Source organism: Ornithodoros turicata, chromosome 3, assembly GCF_037126465.1.
Source record: "Ornithodoros turicata isolate Travis chromosome 3, ASM3712646v1, whole genome shotgun sequence".
Taxonomy (NCBI): Eukaryota; Metazoa; Arthropoda; class Arachnida; order Ixodida; family Argasidae; genus Ornithodoros; species Ornithodoros turicata.
This window is the reverse complement of record NC_088203.1, coordinates 49,358,927-49,386,904: the sequence shown is the minus strand read 5'-3', so window position 1 is coordinate 49,386,904 and position 27,978 is coordinate 49,358,927. Positions and strand designations below refer to the sequence as shown.

The 27,978-nt window shown below is 44.8% G+C and overlaps 1 protein-coding gene across 3 annotated transcripts in view; it reads left to right on the top strand.

The window, feature by feature from the left end:
- LOC135387031 (phospholipid-transporting ATPase ABCA1-like) overlaps window positions 1-27,978 on the top strand; it is a 476,077-nt gene that overhangs the window by 217,584 nt on the left and 230,515 nt on the right. For all 3 annotated transcript variants that reach the window (XM_064616460.1, XM_064616459.1, XM_064616458.1), the window contains 3 exons: window positions 626-836; window positions 6,087-6,336; window positions 23,409-23,470. In XM_064616460.1, coding sequence (XP_064472530.1) covers window positions 626-836; window positions 6,087-6,336; window positions 23,409-23,470 — 523 coding nt within the window. The remainder of the gene's footprint in view (window positions 1-625; window positions 837-6,086; window positions 6,337-23,408; window positions 23,471-27,978) is intronic.

Sequence of the window (27,978 nt, the reverse complement as noted above, 5' to 3'; positions counted from 1 at the left end):
GATGAAGCTTATTTGGCACGCGTCAGGATTTTTTCGGTTTTCCAGAACCTCGTTTCGATCGAGTGTCAGTGCCTTGCGACGGAATTCGGTTAGGAGGGAGTCTGGATAGTCCCTTTGGGCAAGTGTACTGCAGAGTTCGTCAAGCTTATCAAGCCCGCAGATAAGGGTGGGAGTATCGTCATCTGGCTCACAGATAAATATATTTCTGAAGCTCGTAGGCAACTGAACAATACGCAACACTACCTCAAACTGGACCATGACCCAACAAAGGAGTACACGGCGAACCAAACAAATTAATATATCACACAAAACGAGAATGATATAGAAGGAAGCATCAGTGGACTCTTCCCCCAATATTCCTCCAGTTCCCCCAGTAGGCTGCCCAGCTCGTGATCTCGAGTGAGGTAATTGACCATTCTGGGAACAAATTGTATCTGTGATGCTCGAGCTGAAACTTCTGGAACCATCTTACGCCAGAGTGGCACCACTGATATAACCAAAATGGAAGCAGCCATCCCAATTGGGAATCCAGCTGTGGCCACTCGCATTCAACTGGAACCATTCTGGGACCAGTTCAGATTCTCTCCTGAAGGGACGCTTATTGAAAAACAGCTCTTCATTGCAGGTTGTCATCTTAGACGAACCCACGGCGGGGACTGATCCAGAGACAAGAAGGGACCTTTGGGATATGTTTTTGAGTTTGAGAAAACGGTGCACCATAATACTTTCTACACATGACATGGAGGAAGCGGACGTCTTAGGTGACAGAATCGGCATCATGGCTCATGGGAATCTCCTCTGCTGGGGGACTCCAATCTTTTTAAAGAAGGCATTCGGTAAATCATTTTCACGATTACTGGTGAGCAAGAAATGGATGACATGCATAAGAAAGCTATTATTACATTATCACCCGCAAGCAATTATTTACCTAACATTCTGTACCAGATCCCTCATTCGTAAATACTTCGATGTACCTCTCGTTCTAGTCCTGCATTTGGCCAGCGGGTGCGCAGTTTTTGAAATAAGACTCCGAAGTTTCGATTAGTCCTTGTGCATGTTCAGATGGCAAACATAAAGAGTTCCGTCTTGTGTATGGCTTCAGAGAAGTGGGCGTGCTTCCTATGATTTATACATCATCACTGTACAAACTCTAGTTGCTGCCACAGAGTGTGGGTGTTTATTTTACATTCCGTATACAGAACGGCTTCTTTCTTCTCATGAGAATGCACAAATCTGCCGCTGTAGTGAAATTACCACAGCGCGTTGCTTCGTAGTACGCAAAGCAACGTCATAGTTTTAATAGTGAAGTATGGGAAGACCTCGCGGTACTTCCCGAGGAACGATTACCATTTCGACATTTGTTAGAGACATGCGACTCAGTGCCGCTGTTAAGGATCTCCAAATCATGATGAGTGGAGCACCTGCTGGAAAATTCCCGGTGTTGTCAGAGCTGTCGAGTCCATTTTGTGCTTTTGTTAGGGAGGGATTTTGAGAGGGAATTACAGCATAGGTAAATATGGCACGCTCATATTTGTAGTGTGATTTGTATGGTTTCATTTCTAATAGAGGAGCAAGTTTTAAGGGGAATATCTAGTTCAGCTTGCGTGCCGGTTTCATATACATCCACAACAAGAAAATTTAAATACCGCGATTCGCTGAACAAAACACAAAATTACAAAAAGTCATCTGTCATGATATAGGAAACAGGATTATTACCTCATCTGTAGGCATATCTTGCTGCTTCAGCATTTTTGTTGGCCATCACTAGAGGCTGCTCCCATGGGTGCTCCCAGGACTTTTTTCCAAGGAGGTGTGGGCAGAAGGTGCTTCCAAAGGGGGATGGGACAACCCCCTCACCATTTTACCTTGAGCGGACGCTATGAACTAGGGGGGTGGGGGGTGCGGGTGTGTAGAGGTTGATATTGCTATGGTATGTGAGTATGAATCATGACCTGCGAATAAAGCGCGCAATTTTATGGTAACCTTTAGTAAAGCGTAAAAATCTCAATATTTACCTTCTATTTCAGAAGCTACCAAGTAACTTTCGAGCAGTAGCTTAATTATAAAAGTTATTGGGCACCTGTACATAGAGGTTACGGTCTCCTACCCGAAACAGATATGTAAAGGTTACAATTTGGTCAGTCATGGCTGCCTCTTAGACGCCTGCCTCATCACAGACGCTACACAATAAAAGATGCTGAAAGTCTGGTTTCTTCAGTGCACAACACAAACTCTCTTTCGAAACAGAAAGCAAAAGCTTACGTAATTCACTTAGATGCATCCATTGGCGAAAAACTGCTTATCACTACATGCAGAACTTCACAGATGCACAACAAATGAACCGAAGAAATAATCGCAATTGGAAAATATTTATTGTGTAATTTGCAAACGTGGCACTGCAGCAGACACGGTCATGGGGACGTCATAATACAAACATTTGGGCTGTGGTTGAGACGACATTCAGTTTCAACGAGGGGCCCCTTACAGTCCTTACGTTGTTGCACCTGCCTCTCAGTACGCCGAAAACATTCATATTCCTCTGCGACACCTGACAATGACACGACTATGGCATTCGAGAGGCACATGAAGAAGTAAAACACCAGGATGAGAACGGATTAAGCAAAGAGGGGACGTAACAACAGAACAACGCCGAACGCGTTGAACCGCCGTGAACTAGAACAGACCCTGCAATCAGGTGGCTAGACCAGGCTCCCACAGCTCCCCATAGAGCCCATAGTTTGAGATAATTTAGGCAACACTGGGCATGCAACGAATGAAAATGAGCTATGATGCCTACCATTCGGCCAATAAGGAGTCTCTCAGTTTGGCTCGCCTTTCAGCCCGGTCCTGGCTACCATCGGCTTTTGCTTTTACTGGTTTTCATGCCTGACGCTCGTTATTCCATATTCCACAACAAGAAAGCAAATGTTGGACAAAATACACATTTATTTGAAACATCGTACTGACTCAATAGCCTGACACAAATATTCACAGAGTCCAAAGACGTAGTCCAAAGACAAGTCCATTGCGTACAGAGTCCAAATCGTTGCGTTCGTTGACCAAGTTCGAACTCGCAAAACGCACACACAGTCTACTCCTAGAAGCGAGCGACGTTCACACTAGTGCATGTGATTTCACGGCGAGCATCTCCTTTCGTTGGTTGCAGTGCGAAGGTTACAAAGAAGCGCGAAATGCTTGTCGCACGGAGACCGAATCCTGTCTCCATTGCGACACGGCATTTGAAAATGTGACGGCGCTCACAAGTGTTCCTGCAAAATCTGCGAACAGACTTCTCTTTGAACAATGCGGTCATACGGTGTTGTCAACTGACACCGTCGAGACGCCGCTGCCACTTCTCTGTCTTCTCTTCTCGTAGCTGCCCGCCAGATCGGCAGCCCGCGAAAGAATGCTGTTTTGAAACTTTGCCAAGCAATCGCGGAGGGCGCAATCTCCTTCCGCCAATGGGTATCAACTAATATGCCTGACGGAGTAATACCACGTGTTTGTGACGTGCAAACATTTTTTAGAGCCGCGAAGAGGGGGAGCTGTGGGGAGCTGGAGGAGCTGGGGAGCTGGAATGTCGAGCAAAACCGAGACTATTAAAATTTTGTAGGGAACATTCAGTACAATGAACAGGATCAAGTTCAATTAGTTTAATATTGTGCTTCCTTCATAATTCTTAACACTATCAGCAATTCATGCACAAGCAAAAACACATATGCGAATGCTCACTAATCCGAAACTCTCTATACTGAATGTGCGGCTGGAACGAGAACACATTAACTTTTGAGTAGCACCTTTTGTGAAGGTCACTTTGCAAAGGAAGCAGAAAAACGAAAGGATAAAAAGCAGGCATAGATTTCGTTTAGAGGTCACAGCAGCCCTATAAAGGGTACATTTATAAGTTACGACGACTGGACTTGTGTTATACTCAGAAGTAACTTCTATTGCTCCTACAATGTCACGTTACAAGGAATTTTTGACCTCTCAGTAGAGATATCGAACGTGTAACCTCTTCTATATTGGTGCACTATGCAAAGGTGCACTATGCATTTAGCGGAATACAGCTTTCGATTACTACTGCACGGATGAGGGGATGAAATGTTCAGTCTTTCATGCTCTGTTGCGATAGTCCCACACAGCTTCGAAACAACCTGGTTGCCCGATCTCCTATCACTGCTAAGTGCTTTCCCGAACATTCCCAGCCATGCACCATTTCTTTTGATTTGACAGACGGTACCTTTCAACCTTGAGGCAAATCCAGTTGAAAAGTAGAGCAAATAGTGGACTGAAATGCGTGTACGTTTGCATCAAAGTCAACAGCATTCAAAGAAAAACGTTAACACGAGTGCTCACAGCAAATTAGTGAACGCTTGCGGGTTGACCACGGTGAGTACGTTGGTTTAGTACCACATGTTACAAGCACATGTTCAATTATGTTCCGTGGAGCCGAAGCAATAATTGCTAGAACCAGACATGGGACAAACGTTTAGTCACGAGTGCTTACTGAAAATTGCATGTACTTGCCCACATCTACTTGGTCCCTTAAAAACATTATTGACCAAAAATACGGCCATCGGCCCTCCTTCGTGGAACTCGCTCCCGACCCACTAAGTGCAGCGGTCTTCCAACTTTTGTATTTCTTCAGGAACGTGTCGTGCAGCCTCTTCATCGCGCCTTTACGGTCGGTCCTACGAATGAAGCGAAAATAATGTCCACTGAAGTCAACGTGTTCCTCAGTGAGGTTACCAATGTCAACAGAATTCCAGCTTAAAAGCCCATTAGCTTACCGTCTGGGTTTCCCCCGACTTCGGAGGGAACTTCCTCCCACACAGGGACCTTTTCCCGGTGGTGTTTAAAATGCGCATTGGTGCAGGCCCACAAAATTGGTCTGAAGTGAATCTGTCGTTGTACTATATAGCCGTACAACCTTAGGCATCGAACTACCCGCCCACGATTTCATTCTTTTAATTTATCAAAACGTTGGCAAACACTTGAACATAGCAGACGACAAGGCAGCGAGTCGTAGGTGGCGCAAAATCTTTGCGGAAGTGCGCTTTGATTGGCCCCCTCACATTCTGCAGCAGCCGACGATTCTGGAATTCGCCGACGCTGGGCGAAAATATCTCGCATGGGCAGATCGCCGGCGGACGCTCTCATTTTTTATGCCGCGTTCAGGGCGTCCGACGCTGAACGAAGTTCGCTGCTTTTTCGCTCCATGGCGGTTGCCCTTGTAAGAGAGACTCAGGGCGTATGGTCGTTTGAGCGAAATCGCGCGTCCTACAACTAATGGGCATGCGCGACACACGGATCGGTCATTTCATTCGAGCGAAAATGCCGCAGGTTTCTCTAATGACAATAGAAGCGACAGGTCAAGTACAACACACAATGTTTGATACAAAGGAGTTTACGTTGTGTGACGTAAGCGCCTTGAAGTTACTAGGCCGTGACTAGGAAGTCACGTAAGCGCCTTGAAGTTACAGCGCCTGAAGTCAATTAGGCAGTGTAACTTGCTGAGGCGCATGTCCGTCACCGTCACGAATGTGTTTCGCTTCGTTGTATTCTAGTAGTGGGTTGGAAGTTCTTGGATCATATATTAGCGCTTTCCCAATGAAGGCTTCTGAGGGATGTTTGATATGCAGAAGACTATTGACATAAGTTAGTCTGCTCGATGGACCACACATTTTGTGCGGATTACGTAACGAAAGTGTAGCCGAATAGATCGTCTTTGCATCTTGATTAGTCATTAGTAGTACTTGGTCTTCGCATCTGTAACGTGTATCATAGAACCGAACAATGCAACAATAATAAAAGAATTGCACAAAAACTTATATATCATTGCAGCGGGATTAATACTTTCTATTAGGTGTGCAGGGACTATAATATGTCATTGCGGTACAAGAGACCAGTAAACTTAGTAAAATCAGGGCACAAGTAATCACTAAATTAATCAGATCACAAGTAACCATTAATCAAAAGTAATCAGAGGACTTTATTGCTTTTGGAAGTATACGACTCAACATAATGCCACACATTATTAGATAATCTATGACGTCTGAATTAAACGGAAATTGGGCAATTTCCAGGTACGGGTTACCAAATTCACCTGGCAAGAAGCGGCAACATGAAGGTGGACATGATTCTCAGCATCGTTAAGCAGACAGCTCCTAATGCGGAAATTGGTAGTGAGAGCCTAACGGAAGTGACAATCTCCCTGGGGGTCTCCGATCCACAGGGCTTCGAGTCTATGTTCGCCACACTTGAGCAGCAAATGCAGAATCTCGGGATCGGAAGTATCGGCGTTACTGTTGCTACCATGGAGGATGTGTACATAAAGTAAGCATACTTATATAGTAAATGGAAAAATTATATACATTGCGCAACTGGAAGATGCCGAATGAGGAAATGAAGCACTTTAATGGCCATATGGACTGATGTATGGACTAATGCTCAACGAATCTTATTAGTCTTCGAAACTAAATCTATGAATGAACTATGAATAGTACACAACGGCCTTGCTTAAACGCTACCGCTACCTCGAATTTATTTCACTTATATCGCGGAGCAGGACAGTTGGGATCGCAAACAGGTTTTGTTACACTAATATCAATTGAAGCTTTTTAAAACAAATTTTGAGAGGCAGAATTTTCACGTTTTTTTTCTTGCTATTTTTTCCTTGTTGCCGTTGTCAGGTGCGGATGTATTTTGTACGGATGTTCAACTCCGCAACGGTTTGTCATCTGTATCTCCACCGTACAACACGAAACTAGTGACCAATTATTCGCTGTTACGAGAAGTACTATTGTAGAGCTCACGTGCATAAGCAGTGACTATGAAGGACAGTTCCCACATATAGCGCTCTGGTACATAGCGCTTTAAAATTGTGCTATATTTTCTTCCTCGCATTGCTGCGACCCGCTGTAAAATCACTCTTCTGAAAATGGAGCCCCGCTCAACTTTTCTAGCGCTAGTTTGAGCCCTGAGTCTGCATTAACCAATCATGAGCTTCCTTCAGCCGTGACGTCAGCGAAGCTGGGATTTGTTTTGCTTCGTATCTTTCGTAGCAGCAAGGCGTGAACGCGACGACGACGACGTAAAAATGGCCACGATTTCATGTACCCGTGCATCTGCCAATCCACGCTTGTTTGGTTACTATAGTTGCTATCGCGATCACAGCATCGAAAGTGTCATTCGCGTTCATGCTGCGGATACCCGACGTGGACAGTAAACAATCACGGTAGTACCGGCATCATGGCGCAACAAGATATCCCGGGACCGCAGCGAGGTAGCGCTCTGTGCTCGGTTGTACGTGAGAACGGTAAATTGAATGAATTCAGTAAATTTACTGAATTCAAATTGATATTTGAACTGTGATCATTAATAGGGCATCACCGCACGGTGATTTCAAGGCAGGGTGGTCAGGTCGATCTCTCAGATTATTTTCGTTACGTATGTGTGTATATATACATATATATATATGTATATACGCTACAAAATGGAGGTTCGAACGAACAGGATGTTGTATATAGATAGCGGGAAAAAGAGTTAATTTAAATGCCAGCTTAATAACTAACTTTCCCCCACTCCCTACTTCAGTCTCTGGTGTCTTCCCCCTATATATATATATATATATATATATATATATATATATATATATATAGTTGAAATAAACGAATGCGGTTGACCACGAAAAATAAAGGTATTCAATAAAAATCAGAAGTGGAGACGGTGCTTCTACAGGACAAGGAATAAAAGGGGAACTTTATTAAAAACTAAGAGGGAGTATTTGACGTTTCGACAGCAGCGCTGTCTTCAACAGGAATGGGATATTCTGGTGACGCAAGACAATTGCAAAGAATGAGAGGGGAATATGTACAAGGGGAGAGGGCAGCACACGTGCTTTGTCAAACAAAGGTAAAAGGGTACAATGAATTACAGGCAGTCATGTTCTTCGCCGGAGGGCAATGATTTCCTGGGGTGACCAACCGGGGAGTCTGAAAGAGATACAAAAGTGTGTATGCATTCTGAGAGGATTAGGAATTTAGGTTGCGAACTGTTGAGAGGACGCCGGGGTCCTCGTTAATCTGACTTTTAAATTTGTAGATCAGGAACGATTCTCTTAGTTCTCTAAGGCGTTGGAATGGAAAGCCCGATTGCGGAACGAAAATGGCTATGTTGTTAATTGAGTGGCCGGGTTTACTAAAATGTCGAGACACTGGCAGATTAGGTTTCTTTGATACGTCGGACCTGGTTGTTGAATCGGATTCTGAAGCATGTAGCTGTTTGACCGATATATTGGGCCTTGCACTCATTACATTGAAGGAGATAAAGGACGTTAGAAGAGTTACAGTTAAACAGACCATTAATTTTTGTGCGATAGCTGGAATTTGTGCTTTCTACTCTGGTAGCAGTTTGCATTAATTTACAGATCTGGCATCTGCGTCCGTTGCATGGTTGACAACCGTTGTGTTCAGACGGCTTGTTTAACTTGGCGTTCACAGGTCTGTCTTGGATGTTCCTTGCTCGACGATAAGTAACGCGTGGTGGTTCGGGAAACACCTGACTCATACGATCAGATTGGGTGAGGATTGCATAGTGCCGTTTCAGTATGCGGTTTACGTCCGGGGCATAACCGTTGAAGCTAATAGTGAGGTTTACCGAAGAATTCTTATCGGCTCGGGGCTGTGTTTGGAATAGGCTCTCTAGATCGGTTGATCTAGCTCTGGCATCTTTTACGACCTGATTAGGATATTTTCTATCTGCGAAAGTTTCTTCAAGGCTCTCAAGGTGATTGTCTAGTTCATCATCGTTAGAACATATTCTCCGGTAACGCAGCGCTTGACTATAAGGGATAGCTAGCTTAGTGTGTCTGGGGTGGCAACTCTGGAACGATAGATACTGTTGGGAGTCGGTAGGTTTTCGATACAGACTGGTGGTTATGATTCCATTATGTAGTTTAACTTCCACATCCAGAAAATTAACAGCTGAGGAGGAGTAATTGAATGTAAATTTAATACTGGGGATGTACTTGGTTAAAGTCGTTAACAAACAACTGAAGGTCGCATTCGGAGTGGGGCCAAATAATGAATATATCATCTAGGAATCGCTTATATAGGAGTGGCTTCAGTGCACAATTTCTGAGGAACGGTTCTTCCAAGGATGCCATGAAGATATTTGCATAGTTAGGGGCCATTTTTGTTCCCATTGCTGTACCATTGACCTGTATGTAGTGTTTGTCGTCGAATTCAAAGTTATTGCATGTTAGGATCAGATTCAGGAGTTTCGTGAGGACGGACGTATCATAACCCTGATCGGGTTGATTCTTAAATGCATATTCTGCTGCTGCTATTCCATCTGAGTGAGGAATGTTAGTATACAAGGAAGTGACATCTAGGGTTGCTAACAGACAGTTAGGGGGAACGTTTATTTTACGTATATCTTGAAGGAAATGGTTGGTATCCTTAACGTATGAGTCGAATTTAGACGGGATAGGCTTGAGGAGATGATCCACGAATGATGAAAGATTCTCAGTGGCTGTACCATTACAGGAAACAATCGGCCTTCCGGGGTTACCCGGCTTATGTATCTTGATCCAAGATTATGTATCTCGGTCCAAGATACATAAGGCGGGTAACCCCGGAAGGCCGATTGTTTCCTGTAATGGTACAGCCACTGAGAATATTTCATCATTCGTGGATCATCTCCTCAAGCCTATCCCGTCTAAATTCGACTCATACGTTAAGGATACCAACCATTCCCTTCAAGATATACGTAAAATAAATGTCCCCCCTAACTGTCTGTTAGCAACCCTAGATGTCACTTCCTTGTATACTAACATTCCTCACTCAGATGGAATAGCAGCAGCAGAATATGCATTTAAGAATCAACCCGATCAGGGTTATGATACGTCCGTCCTCACGGAACTCCTGAATCTGATCCTAACATGCAATAACTTTGAATTCGACGACAAACACTACATACAGGTCAATGGTACAGCAATGGGAACAAAAATGGCCCCTAACTATGCAAATATCTTCATGGCATCCTTGGAAGAACCGTTCCTCAGAAATTGTGCACTGAAGCCACTCCTATATAAGCGATTCCTAGATGATATATTCATTATTTGGCCCCACTCCGAATGCGACCTTCAGTTGTTTGTTAACGACTTTAACCAAGTACATCCCCAGTATTAAATTTACATTCAATTACTCCTCCTCGGCTGTTAATTTTCTGGATGTGGAAGTTAAACTACATAATGGAATCATAACCACCAGTCTGTATCGAAAACCTACCGACTCCGAACAGTATCTATCGTTCCAGAGTTGCCATCCCAGACACACTAAGCTAGCTATCCCTTATAGTCAAGCGCTGCGTTACCGGAGAATATGTTCTAACGATGATGAACTAGACAATCATCTTGAGAGCCTTGAAGAAACTTTCGCAGAGAGAAAATATCCTAATCAGGTCGTAAAAGATGCCAGAGCTAGATCAACCGATCGAGAGAACCTATTCTAAACACAGCCTCGAGCCGATAAGAATTCTTCGGTAAACCTCACTATTAGCTTCAACGGTTATGCCCCGGACGTAAACCGCATACTGAAACGGCACTATGCAATCCTCACCCAATCTGATCGTATGAGTCAGGTGTTTCCGGAACCACCCCGCGTTACTTATCGTCGAGCAAGGAACATCCAAGACAGTCTTGTGAACGCCAAGTTAACAAGCCGTCGGAACACAACGGTTTTCAACCATGCAACGGACGCAGATGCCAGATCTGTAAATTAATGCAAACTGCTACCAGAGTAGAAAGCACAAATTCCAGCTATCGCACAAAAATTAATGGTCTGTTTAACTGTAACTCTTCTAACGTCCTTTATCTCCTTCAATGTAATGAGTGCAAGGCCCAATATATCGGTCAAACAGCTACATCCTTCAGAATCCGATTCAACAACCACAGGTCCGACGTATCAAAGAAACCTAATCTGCCAGTGTCTCGACATTTTAGTAAACCCGGCCACTCAATTAACGACACAGCCATTTTCGTTCCGCAATCGGGTTTTCCATTCCAACGCCTTAGAGAACTAAGAGAATCGTTCCTGATCTACAAATTTAAAAGTCAGATTAACGAGGACCCCGGCGTCCTCTCAACAGTTCGCAACCTAAATTCCTAATCCTCTCAGAATACATACACACTTTTGTATCTCTTTCAGACTCCCCGGTTGGTCACCCCAGGAAATCATTGCCCTCCGGCGAAGAACATGACTGCCTGTGATTCATGGCACCATTTTACCTTTGTTTGACAAAGCACGTGTGCTGCCCTCTCCCCTTGTACATATTCTCCTCTCATTCTTTGCAATTGTCTTGCGTCACCAGAATATCCCATTCCTGTTGAAGACATCGCTGCTGTCGAAACGTCGAATACTCCCTCTTAGTTTTTAATAAAGTTCCCCTTTTATTCCTCGTCCTGTAGAAGCACCGTCTCCACTTCTGAGTTTTATTGAATACCTATATATATATATATATATATATATATCTTGAAATATTGGAGTTGGGTGGGACGGCTGCATAATTATAGTGAACGTAGAAATAAATGGGAGACAGAAGACGAAAGTAGGGGAAGTAACCAAAAAAGGGTTTATTAAAACTTAAAAATGATAAAAGTTAGGGAAGATGTCTACGTTACTGCGGAAGCTGCGCCTTCTTCGGGACGAAATAGCTAAATGTGGCCACGTGGCTGATAAGGGGCTTGAGAATGACGTCATGGTCGGTTAGGGGAAATTCCCGCCACCTGTGTCAGGTCCAGGAGTGGGGTCATCGTCCTTGTGGGTCAGTGGGGATTTTGATCCGGCTGGAACGAGAAAAGGCAAGAGGGTTTTATCTAGGTAGTTAAACTTATTATTGTTGACAGCATGCCAGGGTCCTCGTTAATGGCCGATCGGAATTTGTAAATTAGGTAGAATTCCCGTTGTTCCCCGGAGCGTATTCCTTCAGCCGTGTTTTGACGCCCTAAGTGCTTTAGGGCTTCATTTGCTGAATGAAGCCCTAATGATAACAACAAGTAACTAGACGGCTCGCAATGTCACAGATCCTATATATACTTATATAGAGTTACTCATGGAACGATGCGACAGCACCAGAGGACACGTGTTTCGCCGTGTTTGCGGATCGTCATCTCTGGGTAGCTGCGCATCGTTCGGAATTGGCAAACCAGGGGTCACTCAGCGAGCGATATACACCTGGGAGAGTGACTGAGCATTCTTCAATGCCACAGTGCAAGCCAGCGAAATATAATGAGGAGGAAAAAGCCATTAAAGAAACAAGTAAATGATACTAGACGTGTTTGACATTCAAAATTACAGATTAAGATGGCTTATATGGTTGCACGCAGAGAAACAGATACTCATGGAACGATGCGACAGCACAAGAGGACTCGTGTTTCGCCGTGTTTGCGGCTCGTCAGCTCTGGGTAGCTGCGCATCGTTCGGAATTGGCAAACCAGTGGTTACTCAGCGAGCGATATACACCTGGGAGAGTGACTGAGCACTGATCAATGCCTGAGTGCAAGCCAGTGAAATATAATAAGGGGAAAAAAGCCATTAAAGAAGATAGTAAATGATACCAGACGTGTTTGAAATTCAAAATTACAGATTAAAATGGCTGCTATGGCTGCACGCAGAGAAACAGATACTCACGGAACGATGCGACAGCACCAGAGGACACGTGTTTCGCCGTGTTTGCGGCTCGTCATCTCTGGGTAGCTGCGCATCGTTCGGAATTGGCAAACCAGGGGTCACTCAGCGAGCGATATACACCTGGGAGAGTGACTGAGCATTCCTCAATGCCACAGTGCAAGCCAGCGAAATATAAGGAGGAGGAAAAAGCCATTAAAGAAACAAGTAAATGATACTAGACGTGTTTGAAATTCAAAATTACAGATTAAGATGGCTTATATGGTTGCACGCAGAGAAACAGATACTCATTGAACGATGGGAGAGCACGAGAGGACACGTGTTTCGCTGTGTTTGCGGCTCGTCAGCTCTGGGTAGTTGCGCACCGTTCGGAACTGGCAAACCAGGGGTCACTCAGCGAGCGATATACACCTGGGAGGGTGACTGAGCGCTCCTCAATGCCACAGTGTCAGCCAGTGAAATATAATGAGGGGGAAAAGCCAATAAAGAAACAAGTACATGATACTAGACGTGTTTGAAATTGAAAATTACAGATTAAGATGGCTTATATGGTTCCATGCAGAGAAACAGATACTCATGGAACGATGCGACAGCACAAGAGGACACGTGTTTCGCCGTGTTTCCGGCTCGTCAGCTCTGGGTAGCTGCGCATCGTTCGGAATTGGCAAACCAGGGGTCACTCAGCGAGCCATATACACCTGGGAAGGTGACTGAGCACTCCTCAATGCCACAGTGCAAGCCAGCGAGATATAATGAGGGGCAAAAGCCATTAAAGAAACAAGTAAATGATACTAGACGTGTTTGAAATTCAAAATTACAGATTAAGATGGCTTCTATGGCTGCACGCAGAGAAACAGATACTCATGGAACGATGCGACAGCACCAGAGGACACGTGTTTCGCCGTGTTTGCGACTCGTCAGCTCTGGGTAGCTGCGCCTCGTTCGGAATCGGCAAACCAGGGGTCACTTTGCCAGCGGTATACACCGTGGATGGTGACTGAGCACTCCTCAATGCGACAGTGCAAGCCAGTGAAATATAATGAGGGGGAAAAGCCATTAAAGAAACAAGTAAATGATACTAGACGTGTTTGAAATTCAAAATTACAGATTAAGATGGCTTATATGGTTGCACGCAGAGAGACAGATACTCATGGAACGATGGGAGAGCACGAGAGGACACGTGTTTCGCCGTGTTTGCGGCTTGTCAGCTCTGGGTAGCTGCGCATCGTTCGGAATTGGCAAACCAGGGCTCACTCAGCGAGCGATATACACCTGGGAGGGTGACTCAACACTCCTCAATGCCACAGTGCAAGCCAGCGAAATATAATGATGGGGAAAAAGCCAATAAAGAAACAAGTAAATGATACTAGACGTGTTTGAAATTCAAAATTACAGATTAAGATGGCTTCTATGGCTGCACGCAGAGAAACAGATACTCATGGAACGATGCGACAGCACCAGAGGACAAGTGTTTCGCTGTGTTTGCGGCCCGTCAGCCCTGGGTAGTTGCGCACCGTTCGGAATTGGCAAACTAGGGGTCACTCAGCGAGCGATATACACCTGGGAGGGTGACTGAGCACTCCTCAATGCCACAGTGTAAGCCAGTGAAATATAATGAGGGGGAAAAGCCAATAAAGAAACAAGTACATGATACTAGACGTGTTTGAAATTAAAAATTACAGATTAAGATGGCTTATATGGTTCCACGCAGAGAAACAGATACTCATGGAACGATGTGACAGCACCAGAGGACACGTGTTTCGCCGTGTTTCCGGCTCGTCAGCTCTGGGTTGCCGCGCATCATTCGGAATTGGCAAACCAGGGTCACTCAGCGAGCGATATACACCTGGGAGAGTGACTGAGCACTCATCAATGCCACAGTGCAAGCCAGCGAAATATAATGATGGGGAAAAAGCCAATAAAGAAACAAGTAAATGATACTAGACGTGTTTGAAATTCAAAATTACAGATTAAGATGGCTTCTATGGCTGCACGCAAAGAAACAGATACTCATGGAACGATGCGACAGCACCAGAGGACAAGTGTTTCGCTGTGTTTGCGGCTCGTCAGCTCTGGGTAGTTGCCCACCGTTCGGAATTGGCAAACCAGGGGTCACTCAGCGAGCGATATACACCTGGGAGGGTGACTGAGCACTCCTCAATGCCACAGTGTAAGCCAGTGAAATATAATGATGGGGAAAAGCCAATAAAGAAACAAGCACATGATATTAGACGTGTTTGAAATTCAAAGTTACAGATTAAGATGGCTTCTATGGCTGCACGCAAAGAAACAGATACTCATGGAACGATGCGACAGCACCAGGGGACAAGTGTTTCGACGTGTTTCCGGCTCGTCAGCTCCGGGTAGCTGCGCATCGTTCGAAATTGGCAACCAGGGGTCACTCAGCCAGCGGTATACACCGTGGAGGGTGACTGAGCACTCCTCAATGCCACGGTGCAAGCCAGCGAAATATAATGAGGGGGGAAAAGCCATTAAAGAAACAAGTAAATGATACTAGACGTGTTTGAAATTCAAAATCACAGATTAAGATGGCTTATATGGTTGCACGCAGAGAAACAGATACTCATGGAACGATGGGAGAGCACGAGAGGACACGTGTTTTGCTGTGTTTGCGGCTGGTCAGCTATGTGTAGTTGGGCATCGTTCGGAATTGGCAAACCAGGGGTCACTCAGCGAGCGATATACACCTGGGAGGGTGACTGAGCCCTCCTCAATGCCACAGTGTCAGCCAGTGAAATATAATGAGGGGGAAAAGCCAATAAAGAAACAAGTACATGATACTAGACGTATTTGAAATTAAAAATTACAGATTAAGATGGCTTATATGGCTGCACGCAAAGAAACAGATACTCATGGAACGATGCGACAGCACCAGAGGACAAGTGTTTCGCTGTGTTTGCGGCTCGTCAGCTCTGGGTAGTTGCCCACCGTTCGGAATTGGCAAACCAGGGGTCACTCAGCGAGCGATATACACCTGGGAGGGTGACTGAGCACTCCTCAATGCCACAGTGTAAGCCAGTGAAATATAATGATGGGGAAAAGCCAATAAAGAAACAAGCACATGATATTAGACGTGTTTGAAATTCAAAGTTACAGATTAAGATGGCTTCTATGGCTGCACGCAAAGAAACAGATACTCATGGAACGATGCGACAGCACCAGGGGACAAGTGTTTCGACGTGTTTCCGGCTCGTCAGCTCCGGGTAGCTGCGCATCGTTCGAAATTGGCAACCAGGGGTCACTCAGCCAGCGGTATACACCGTGGAGGGTGACTGAGCACTCCTCAATGCCACGGTGCAAGCCAGCGAAATATAATGAGGGGGGAAAAGCCATTAAAGAAACAAGTAAATGATACTAGACGTGTTTGAAATTCAAAATCACAGATTAAGATGGCTTATATGGTTGCACGCAGAGAAACAGATACTCATGGAACGATGGGAGAGCACGAGAGGACACGTGTTTTGCTGTGTTTGCGGCTGGTCAGCTATGTGTAGTTGGGCATCGTTCGGAATTGGCAAACCAGGGGTCACTCAGCGAGCGATATACACCTGGGAGGGTGACTGAGCCCTCCTCAATGCCACAGTGTCAGCCAGTGAAATATAATGAGGGGGAAAAGCCAATAAAGAAACAAGTACATGATACTAGACGTATTTGAAATTAAAAATTACAGATTAAGATGGCTTATATGGTTCCATGCAGAGAAACAGATACTCACGGAACGATGCGACAGCACAAGAGGACACGTGTTTCGCCGTGTTTCCGGCTCGTCAGCTCTGCGTAGCTGCGCATCGTTCGGAATTGGCAAACCAGGGGTCACTCAGAGAGCGATATACACCTGGGAAGGTGACTGAGCACTCCTCAATGCCACAGTGCAAGCCAGCGAAATATAATGAGGGGCAAAAAGCCATTAAAGAAACAAGTAAATGATACTAGACGTGTTTGAAATTCAAAATTACAGATTAAGATGGCGTCTATGGCTGCACGCAGAGAAACAGATACTCATGGAACGATGCGACAGCACCAGAGGACACGTGTTTCGCCGTGTTTGCGGCTCGTCAGCTCTGGGTAGCTGCGCATCGTTCGGAATTGGTAAACCAGGGGTCACTCAGCGAGCGATATACACCTGGGAGGGTGACTGAGCACTCCTCAATGCCACAGTGCAAGCCAGCGAAATATAATGAGGGGGAAAAGCCATTAAAGAAACAAGTAAATGATACTAGAGGTGTTTGAAATTCAAAATTACAGATTAAGTAGGCTTCTATGGCTGCACGCAGAGAAACAGATACTCTAGAACGATGCGACAGCACCAAAGAACTCGTGTTTCGCCCTGTTTGCGGCTCGTTTGCTCTGGGTCGCTGTGCATCGTTAGGAATTGGCAAACCAGGGGTCACTCAGCGAGCGATTTTACCCCTGGGTGGGTGACTGAGCACTCCTCAATGCCACGGTGCAAGCCAGCGAAATATAATGAGGGGGGAAAAGCCATTAAAGGAACAAGTAAATGATATTAGACGTGTTTGAAATTCAAAATTACAGATTAAGATGGCTTATATGGTTGCACGCAGAGAAACAGATACTCATGGAACGATGGGAGAGCACGAGAGAACAGGTGTTTTGCCGTGTTTGCGGCTCGTCAGCTATGTGTAGTTGGGCATCGTTCGGAATTGGCAAACCAGGGGTCACTCAGCAAGCGATATACACCTGGGAGCGTTACTGAGCACTCCTCCATGCCACAGTGCAAGGCAGTGAAATATAATGAGGGGAAAAAAGCCATTAAAGAAACAAGTAAATGCTACTAGACGTGTTTGAAATTCAAAATTACAGATTAAGATGGCTTCCATGGCTGCACGCAGAGAGACAGATACTCATGGAACGATGGGAGAGCACGAGAGGACACGTGTTTCGCCATGTTTGCGGCTTGTCAGCTCTGGGTAGCTGCGCATCGTTCGGAATTGGCAAACCAGGGCTCACTCAGCGAGGGATATACACCTGGGAGGGTGACTCAACATTCCTCAATGCCACAGTGCAAGCCAGCGAAATATAATGATGGGGAAAAAGCCAATAAAGAAACAAGTAAATGATACTAGACGTGTTTGAAATTCAAAATTACAGATTAAAATGGCTTCTATGGCTGCACGCAGAGAAACAGATACTCTAGAACGATGCGACAGCACCAGAGGACTCGTGTTTCGCCGTGTTTCCGGCTCGTCAGCTCTGTGTAGCTGAGCATCGTTAGGAATTGGCAAACCAGGGCTCACTCAGCGAGCGATATACACCTGGGAGAGTGACTGAGCACTCCTCAATGCCACAGTGCAAGCCAGCGAAATATAATGATGGGGAAAAAGCCAATAAAGAAACAAGTAAATGATACCGGACGTGTTTGAAATTCATAATTACAGATTAAGATGGCTTCTATGGCTGCACGCAAAGAAACAGATACTCATGGAACGATGCGACAGCACCAGAGGACAAGTGTTTCGCTGTGTTTGCGGCTCGTCAGCTCTGGGTAGTTGCGCACCGTTCGGAATTGGCAAACCAGGGGTCACTCAGCGAGCGATATACACCTGGGAGGGTGGCTGAGCACTCCTCAATGCCACAGTGCAAGCCAGCGAAATATAATGAGGGGGAAAAGCCATTAAAGAAACAAATAAATGATACTAGACGTGTTTGAAATTCAAAATTACAGATTAAGATGGATTATATGGTTGCACGCAGAGAAACAGATACTCATGGAACGATGGGAGAGCACGAGAGGACACGTGTTTCGCCGTGTTTGCGGCTCATCAGCTATGTGTAGTTGGGCATCGTTCGGAATTGGCAAACCAGGGGTCACTCAGCGAGCGATATACACCTGGGAGGGTGACTCAACACTCCTCAATGCCACAGTGCAAGCCAGCGAAATATAATGATGGGGAAAAAGCCAATAAAGAAACAAGTAAATGATACTAGACGTGTTTGAAATTCAAAATTACAGATTAAGATGGCTTCTATGGCTGCACGCAGAGAAACAGATACTCATGGAACGATGCGACAGCACCAGAGGACAAGTGTTTCGCTGTGTTTGCGGCTCGTCAGCTCTGGGTAGTTGCGCAGCGTTCGGAATTGGCAAACCAGGGGTCACTCAGCGAGCGATATACACCTGGGAGGGTGACTGAGCACTCATCAAAGCCACAGTGCAAGCCAGTGAAATATGATGAGGGGGAAAAAGCTATTAAAGAAACAAGTAAATGATACTAGACGTGTTTGAAATTCAAAATGGCTGCACGCAGAGAAACAGATACTCATGGAACAATGCGACAGTGCCAGAGGGCACGTCTTTCGCCGTGTTTGCTTCTCGTCAGCTCTGGGTAGCTGCGCATCGTTCGGAATGTCGTTGCGAAGGAATAAAAGGCAAACATCAACGCAAACAGCGTACATAAGAACTTTATTTACCTCGTGGCCTTCTGAACTTTTGTTCTTCTGCATATACATATATATCGCAAACGCGGCGAAACACGTGTCCTCTCGTGCTGTCGCATCGTTCAACGAGTATCTGGTTCGCTGCGTGGAGCCATAGAAGCCATCTTAATCTAATTTTGAATTTCAAACACGTCTAGTATCATGTACTTGTTTCTTTAATGGCTTCCCCCCTCATTGTATTTCACTGGCTTGCACTGTGGCATTGAGGAGTGCTCAGTCACCCTCCCAGGTGTATATCGCTCGCTGAGTGACCCCTGGTTTGCCAATTCCGAACGATGCGCAGCTACCAAAATCCAGAGCTGACGAGCCGCAAACACGGCGAAACACGTGTCCTCTGGTGCTGTCGCATCCTTCCATAAGCATCTGTTTCTCTGCGTGCAGCCATAGAAGCCATCTTAATCTGTAATTTTGAATTTCAAGCACGTCTAGTATCATTTAATTGTTTCTTTAATGGCTTTTCCTCCCTCATTATATTTCAGTGGCTTGCACTGTGGCATTGAGGAGTGCTCAGTCACCCTCCAAGGTGTATATCGCTGGCTGAGTGACCCCTGGTTTGCCAATTCCGAACGATGCGACGCTACGCTGACGAGCCGCAAACACGGTGAAACACGTGTCGTCTGGTGCTCTCGCATCGTTCCATGGGTATATGCAGGGTGTTTCAGTTAAATCCCCGGGCTAAATAATTCGCGAACGGGTGCACCAATCCACGAGCTTTCTTTTTTACAAGTATCTGTCCGATACCACCTACAAGCTGCACACCGTGTGAATGAGTGGGAGGCGCTCATTATTAAAATAAAAATGCAAATGAGTTTCGTAAAAAAGCGTAACTTCTAAAGCAGGGCGCTGTCGGCATTAAAATGGGTATTACCCCTTTTGGGACTTTCAGTGGACACCTTTTAGAGAAAAATCTGCCCCCGAAGCGGGTCATTTGTTGCAGTAATTGGTTTCGGTTTACGTATTTTTTTCGCGGCTGGTCGCGGTGAAGCGCAAAAGGGCGTATTTCATTGGTGTAATTCATTGGTGTAATTCATTGGTGTAAGGACGTAATTCATTGATGGACAAGGGAGTCAAAGAGCATCCTTTTGCGCTTCGCAGCGACAAGCCGCGACAAAAATATGTAAACCGAAACCAATTAATTACTGCAACAAATGACCCGCTTCGGTGGCAGATTTTTCTCTAAAAGGTGTCCACTGAAGTTCCCAAAATGGGTAGTACCCATTTTAATGCCGACAGCGCCCTGCTTTAGAAGTTACGCTTTTTTACGAAACTCATTTGCATTTTTATTTTAATAATGAGCGCCTCCCACTAATTCACACGGTGTGCAGCTTGTAGGTGGTATCGGACAGATACTTGTAAAAAAGAAAGCTCGTGGATTGGTGCACCCGTTCGCGAATTATTTAGCCCGGGGATTTAACTGAAACACCCGGTATATATATATATATATATGTATATGTATATATTAAAATATAAGTAAAATAATAAGACGTGGACGACAGATTACGGGAAAGTTAACACAAACTAATTTATTTAATAGCCAATTTAACACATATATTATAATATTCTATGAAACGTTTAAAAGAACGGTCGACGTTTCGACAGTAGTAGTGTCTTCGTCAGGACAAAAAGTCCTGACAAAGAAGTCCTTTTTGTCCAAACGAAGACAGTGCTACTGTCGAAAAGTCGACCGTTCTTTTAAACGTTTCAAAGCATAGTATAATCTGTGTTAAATTACCCAGTAAATAAATTAGTTTTTGTTAACTTTCCTGTAGTCTGTCCTCCACGTCTTATCATTTTACTTTTATTCAACTTCGCAGCCGCCTGATACATTGGCTCAGGAAATACCTGAAAATATCTTTTAGTTGCTTTTTAAGAGCGAGTTCATTTACAGCACTGCGCTTCATCGCAGTTTTGAAGGCCTCTTACCTTCGTAACCGTTAATGTGTTCGAGTTAAATTTTACTACTCTTACTGCTGATGTGCTGTTCTGCTTTCTCTGTCTGTGAGGTTCTAGGTTTCGAAGGTGAGCAGATCAAAATTCGCCAAGTCGCCTCATTTGAAAAAAAAAGAAAGAAAACACGCACTTTGTTGGCGCGTAACTGCCTTTCTGAAAGAACCAGATGGCTAACACGTGTGACATCGTCCTCTTCGCCTTTAAACTCGATTTCCATTTATATAAAAGAGGTTCTTGGAAAATCTCGGGCGTACCTCCTGACACGCGTTTAGCGAGGGGTGGTACTTCGGTAGCGTATTTTGCATATTCGTACACTCGTGACGTAGTTCATATTCCTGACAAATGTTGTTCATGACAAGCTCGCTTCACAGCAACATGTATGGCGCGGTGTCGAAGCTGCGGTAGCATTTTATGGCGCCGTAATTTGGTGAAGGTCAACACGAGGGGCGAGCTAAAAAGCTGCACAATTCCTGCAGAGCGGCTGAGATCATGTGTCATAAAGCAGTGAAGCATGATCCGCTCTCCGAGTGGTGATTAGAGAGGCGATCAACAGAAGTCCAGAAAGCGCCTCTTGCCGTCACTCCTGTTGCTTTCCTGCACACATATAGAACACAATTCTATTCCTGCTGTGTGTGAGAACACAAAAACCTCAGTGCTCGTTTATAAAGGCGTGTAATGAGCAGAGCCCATAGCGCACCGTGTTTTCTGTGAGGACTACTGTGGTAAGCACTGCTGTGGTGAGAGCAACGAATCAAAAGCTACCTAGTAGGGAAGTGAACCTAGTACCTAGAAGTTTACTGCACCGGAGACGGGAAGAGTGGATGCGATGCTGTCGGCGTCGTATACGCTCGAGGATACAGTGCGATTGTGCTTAACTATAGTTATGCGCAATGCCACGCTGTACAACCTGAGATGTACTGCAAATAAGTAATTAGGAATGCGAAGCTGCCCAATATTCAGGTGCTTCATCTGCCGGCGCAAGCCATCGCAAGCCATCGTACAACAAAAAACGAGAATGGGAACGCTCCCAGCGCGTTCCTCCAATAGAGTGCTCACATGCGTCTGCAGTGTGCGCGGCAAAAACGTCGAAGCGTGCATGGAGGAAAGTAGCCTTCGACTGTTAGATTTTGTCCCTTTTTCTCTTTGTCATCAGTTAAGGACCGTACGTGCTTTCAGTTTGTGTTTGTGTTTGGCGAGTATGGTCAACCCACTGAGCGTAACTCCTGTGTTTGAATATTGATATTTGAACTTTATTTCGTAATAAACCTTATAAACCAGAAGTTCACTATCTCAAATGTAATATGAAGCTACGAAGGGAGGAAACTCACCTGTCCGCCCTCGCTGTGCCCGTCACGGACCAGCAAGGGCAGGTGTGCGCTGAAAGCCCGAAAATGAACTTCAGACATTTCTGAACTGACCTTTTTTGTTTGCTACGGTATGTGAGCTTGTTATGCACAGCTTGTGTGAGGAGTATGAGCAACGTCATCAGTAGGCGATTATGGAAAATAAGCATCCGATGTTTCGCGTTTTTACCTTACCACACTTCACTAAACGCACATTAGAAAGTATGTCAAACACTTCCCAACAATGTCTTTTATTCGAATGGAAAGACAGTTTAAAGACGGACAGAACGATGTCACCCATATTAACTTTTCGGCATAAGCAGAAACAGTTACGCGCCGAAAAAGTGCGACTTTTTTGCAAATAAGGCAAATTTGCGATTTTTTATCTAGACACCTGCACAACCTAGAACCTTAAAGAGAGCACATAGTATACTGCAGCACATAGGCAATGCTTTAACCCCACATGTAACATATGTAATCACATTTGATATCTAAGTTCTTCTAACATAGGCCTGAAAATTGCGAGGAAACGCACTGCTCGAAAAGGTCAGTCTTGAAGATTATAAAAGAAAGAAAATATAACATAATTTCAGGTATTTCCTCCGACAATGTACTTCCTAAGCACTAGGCTTCAATATATATAAGAACGAAAAAATCTGAAAGGCCTGCCGGACCACTCTGCCTAGATCCGTCAGTGTGTGCTCTAACCGCTTACCTTTCCAGTATAGATTGCCCGCTTGAATGACTGCAAATAACCTTACGAGGATTACGACAGTTACACATATGGTAGCCTACTTGTTATGACATACAACACGCAAGCTGTGGTGCGACCTGCAGCGAACTTTCCCAACACCGTCATTTTCACGTGATGTAAGAATATAACAAAACTTGGAGTGTAATTCCTGTTTCTTGTTCTTTTCTTTTTCTTTTTTGTCTCACAACCCTGTAGAGCAAACTTTGAAGAAGGAAATGTTGGAATGTTGGAAGTAAACGAAGCACAAGAAGCAAAAGGTAAGAAAAAAAATCAGCTAGCTGCTGCCGGAACATGGAATAATTCCAACAAAGGTGAATGGTGGTGAAAGAAAGTGGAATAACCATATATGAACGGCGTGCTCTCAGTTATGGGTGTTGTCCGCCTTTTTTATTTCCGATATGATTTTCACTATAAAGTCAGTTCCTCCATTACGCGAAATCCCGCTTCAAAGGAGGGGACGATATCTCATTGTAGATGAGGCGGTGTTCGAAGGTTTATCGGCGACAGTGCAGGTCAACAAGGTCAACCCGGCAAGCCCTAAATTTATTAAACTGCATTTCCAGAAAACGGACCCATGCTTTTTCAAATTTGATGATGACGTTTTGCCCACGGAATAGGCTTTCCGGCTTGCATTTGAGGATCACGTTGACGCTTTCGTTCCATTAAATAAATTCGAATGTGTCTTCGTCCATGGAATATTAGGACCAAGAAGAATTGGACCATGCTTCTCCAGTGCTCATATCACCGATTTGTTTGTAGTGTGCGGCCTCTGCAACCACTCCATGGAAATCTCAGCGCACCAGGCGTCAGCAGGTGCCCACAGCTCCCCTTAGAGCCCATAGTTCGAGATAATTCAGGCAACACTGGGCGTGCAACCAATGAAAATGCTCGATGATGCCTACCATTCGGTCAATCAGGAGTCAGTTTGGCTCGTCTTTCGGCCGTTCCTGGCTACCATCGACATCTACTGCTTTTCATGCCTGTTCGCTCGTTATTCCGTTTTTCAAAACAACCAAGGCAAATTTTCGACTAAGCACGTTTATTTGGTGCATGGTATTGAGTGAAATGTCTCACAAATATTTACCATGCGTAAGAGCCCAAAGCGTCGCGTTCGTTGACAGACTGCAATGAAAGGACACATACAGCGTACTTATAGAAGCGAGCGACATTACATGAGCGCATGCAATTTCGCAGTGAGGCTCTTCTTTCGTTTCTTTTTGTTTTTGTTTTTTTGCAGCGCATCAAAGGTTACGACGAAACGGGAAATATCGCACCCACGCCGAATATTGTCTCCGTTGTCACTGCATTTGAAAATGCGACGGCGCTTGTAAGTGTTCCTCATGCGTCAGCTCACGACCGCGTTCCACTTCGGAACTGGATAGATTGTTCGTAGTATACTTGTGTGGGGAAATATCACAAAATACGCAGAGTCACTTTGACACAAGAACAAAATCCGAGAATACATTCTTTCTGAACGGTGCTGTCAACCGACATCGTCGACACACCGCCACCTGCCACTCTTCCCTTCTCGCAACTGCCCGCCAGACCTGCTGCCAGAATGCTATTTCGAGACTTTGCAACGAATCGCGGTGCGTGCAATCTCCTTCGGCCAATTGGAACTAGCTATGATGCATGACGCAGTTATACCACGTGGTTATGACGGCAACGCTGTGGAGGCCTGGCGTGGTTCGCGAACGCCATGAACACAGCCAAAGCCGGGAGAGAGAGGGCGAAAGGTATCAGGCATCCTTGGGAACCTCAGGCAAAAGCGCTGTGGCGGAAACATAGTCGCCACTGGCGCGGATCCGAGGACTGTTGTTATAGACTGCGCCAGATTCTTCTCGCCGATTGCGCGAGCATCATTTGCTTTGGACCGGCAAGGCCGCTGGCGCGGGAAGAGTGGCAGACTCGCAGACGCCCAGTCGTGAATGTTCGCTATGACCGTCATTTCTGTGCTTGCGGACGTAAGCGAGTAGTTTCAATGACTTTGAACCCTCATGTGAAATGATTTTCTAAAGAACTCTATTGTATTGACTCTATAGACGCATTAAATACTCTATAGAGAGTCTATAGAAATTCTTATGAGATCCTGACGTGTCCCTACTGAGTTCTTACGGAATATTGGCCACCGTAATTCTATAGAAACTCTAATGAGCTACTAATGAGAGAGTTTCTATCGCTTTTCCTTAGAATTCCTTTAGAGGTGTGTCGTGTGATTTGAGCACCATAAATGTTGCATGCAAGCACATAAAACAGGCATATGAGGAACAAGCTTTTTATTTTTACTACTTTTGGTTCCATTGATAGCAACCAGGAGGGGCTCCTCTTCAGTTGAGTATCTGATGCAAATGGGTATCTTCCACGTGTCTCTTCTGAAAATGCAAAGCGCGTGTACATACATAAAAATGACAACGATTGCAACCCATGTTCACAAATATTAGCTCAAGTCTAGACATGACGTTCTAGACATGATAAACATCCACTCTCGGTGCTATATGAAACAAAAATACAAAAAGTGAGCTGCATACTGCACGTCTTTTAAAATGGAAACACAAACATGGATACGAAACATGCAAAAAAAAAGGATTAATTTCCTTCGGTACAGCGCTATGATGAGCTAAAAGTAAGCTATGAGTAAAAGCTATGATGAGAGCATTGATGAAGCGTTTGCAGGTGGATTCTACGTCCAAGCAGACTTGCTATTTGGTAAGATATATATATATATATATATATATATATATATACCAAACCACTAGATGTGAAATGAAAATTCATCAATATTTTCTCATGCAAACTTTTTCGGCAAATCCATGATAGCATAAAGGGATGCAGTCCTTGTTTAAACTAAGCCAATTTTTCAGAAATTCCGCAAGTAATGTACTTGGACTCAGTCGAACATGTACACAGGATGGAAGTACAATCACCAGGTATATCAAATAGTCTAGTATTGTGATGAAATTTGCCAAAATTTGAAATGACTGCTTGATCAAGCTGATCGCAGTTTAACTCCCAACGGCACTGCTACCTATCTGGACCGACCCAGCTGTTACACCAATCAGGCGCAAATTTTAGCCGAAGCACTTGGCTCTCAAAAAGAACTGGTAGTGTAGTATCTGCACTTCTCCCGCAGTTTTGCCTTGCTTTCGACATTGTAAAACAAAAATCGCACCATGAATAATGCACGTGACGTGGTCCCATGAACAAGAATTGCCTCGCATTCTGCTGATCTCGGTACAGCCCAAAAATCCCCAATTCAATTTATGTAGTTAAGTAATAATAGTAGTTAATTAAGTGGTTAATATTAGTAGTGTAGTTAAGTGGTTAATAATGTAGTTAAGTAAATGTAATTAATGCATTTTAATTAAGTAGCTGTCTGGTCCTGGACTTTAGGCAGGAGAGATCTGCAATGTGTCCACAAACCCGGCTGCACCTGTGAGGAAAATTCAAAAGCACTACATGTTGCTACAAAGAAAGATGAAAGTCACTGAAAAGGTGAGCCAGCTGTAGGACTCGAACCCACATCTTCTGTTACCGGTCCAGCGCTCTACCAATTGAGCTAAGCTAACACGCCTTCTCAGCGACCTCTAGGGTGCGTCATCTGAAGGGTCAATCCAGTCACTCTCTCTCACTCATCCTCCTTTCACTCTTACATTTTTGCTCACTCATACACACATTCGTACGACAAGGATCGACGCAAGCGGCAACTGTTGAACATGAGAGAACTGATGTTCTGAGGCAGAACATCAGTTCTCTCATGTTCAACAGCAAGCTAACCTTTTCAGTGACTTTCATCTTTCTTCGTTAATTTCTTAGGCAATTTGAGGCTTTGTATGTATTTGTCCCTTCTATGTTGTTCCAGCCTCAGAACATCAGTTCTCTCATGTTGCTACAGTCGTATGCTGCATCCACAACACATACCGATTGCTTTCTGCCCCTATAGAATGCCAATGAACATTTGGCCATAGAGGTCAATAGAGACACAGTAAGGGCACTATAGGTCCCCTACGAGCTTTTTATGAAAAACCTATTGGGAATCGGCCACCGTGCCCATATTGACCCTGTATTGCAGAAAGTCTATGGCTGCCCTATTGTGACCATATTGCTTAGGTGTATTGTGCTCTTATTACACTCTTATTGCGAATGCATGAAACCCGATATCTGTGGTGGACCTGTACTGCTAAAACATGCACCGGCACTGCGAGATCCCTGCGCTTTCTGCAAAAGTACCTTGTGTGTGTCTATGATGCGCATTACACATGCATAATATTGGACGAAGATGCCCCCCCCCCCATACCTGGACACTCAGAACATTTTATTTACACTCCCTCACCAACAGGCTTGACAGACTATTTTTCAACCTGTAGTCGTCGTTCAACTGGAACGTTGACATGGTGTACGCTGAAAAGAAATATATGGAAGCATGCATCAGTATTACCACCACGGGGGAAAGTTCAGGGTCAATGTTGAGACAAACTAGAACCAGTGTAAGAATCTTATAATAAAAGTCCTAGCAGGAAAACTGTGCTGAAAAAGTGCGTAGTCAACTGCTGTTGACTTTGGACAACTTCTGCCATTGCTTGATGCAACTTGAATTTTCAGTAAACCATTTTCCGGTCCAACCAAGACAGCTCTAAACAGGATCTCCGATACAGACAGGAGTGGTTGCTTCCTACCACGTGACCGGCTGGAAGGCCCTGATGAGAGACTAATTGGTAGGAACAGGGAAAGTGGTCCATTGGAAAACTGATAGCTCAGATACCTATTT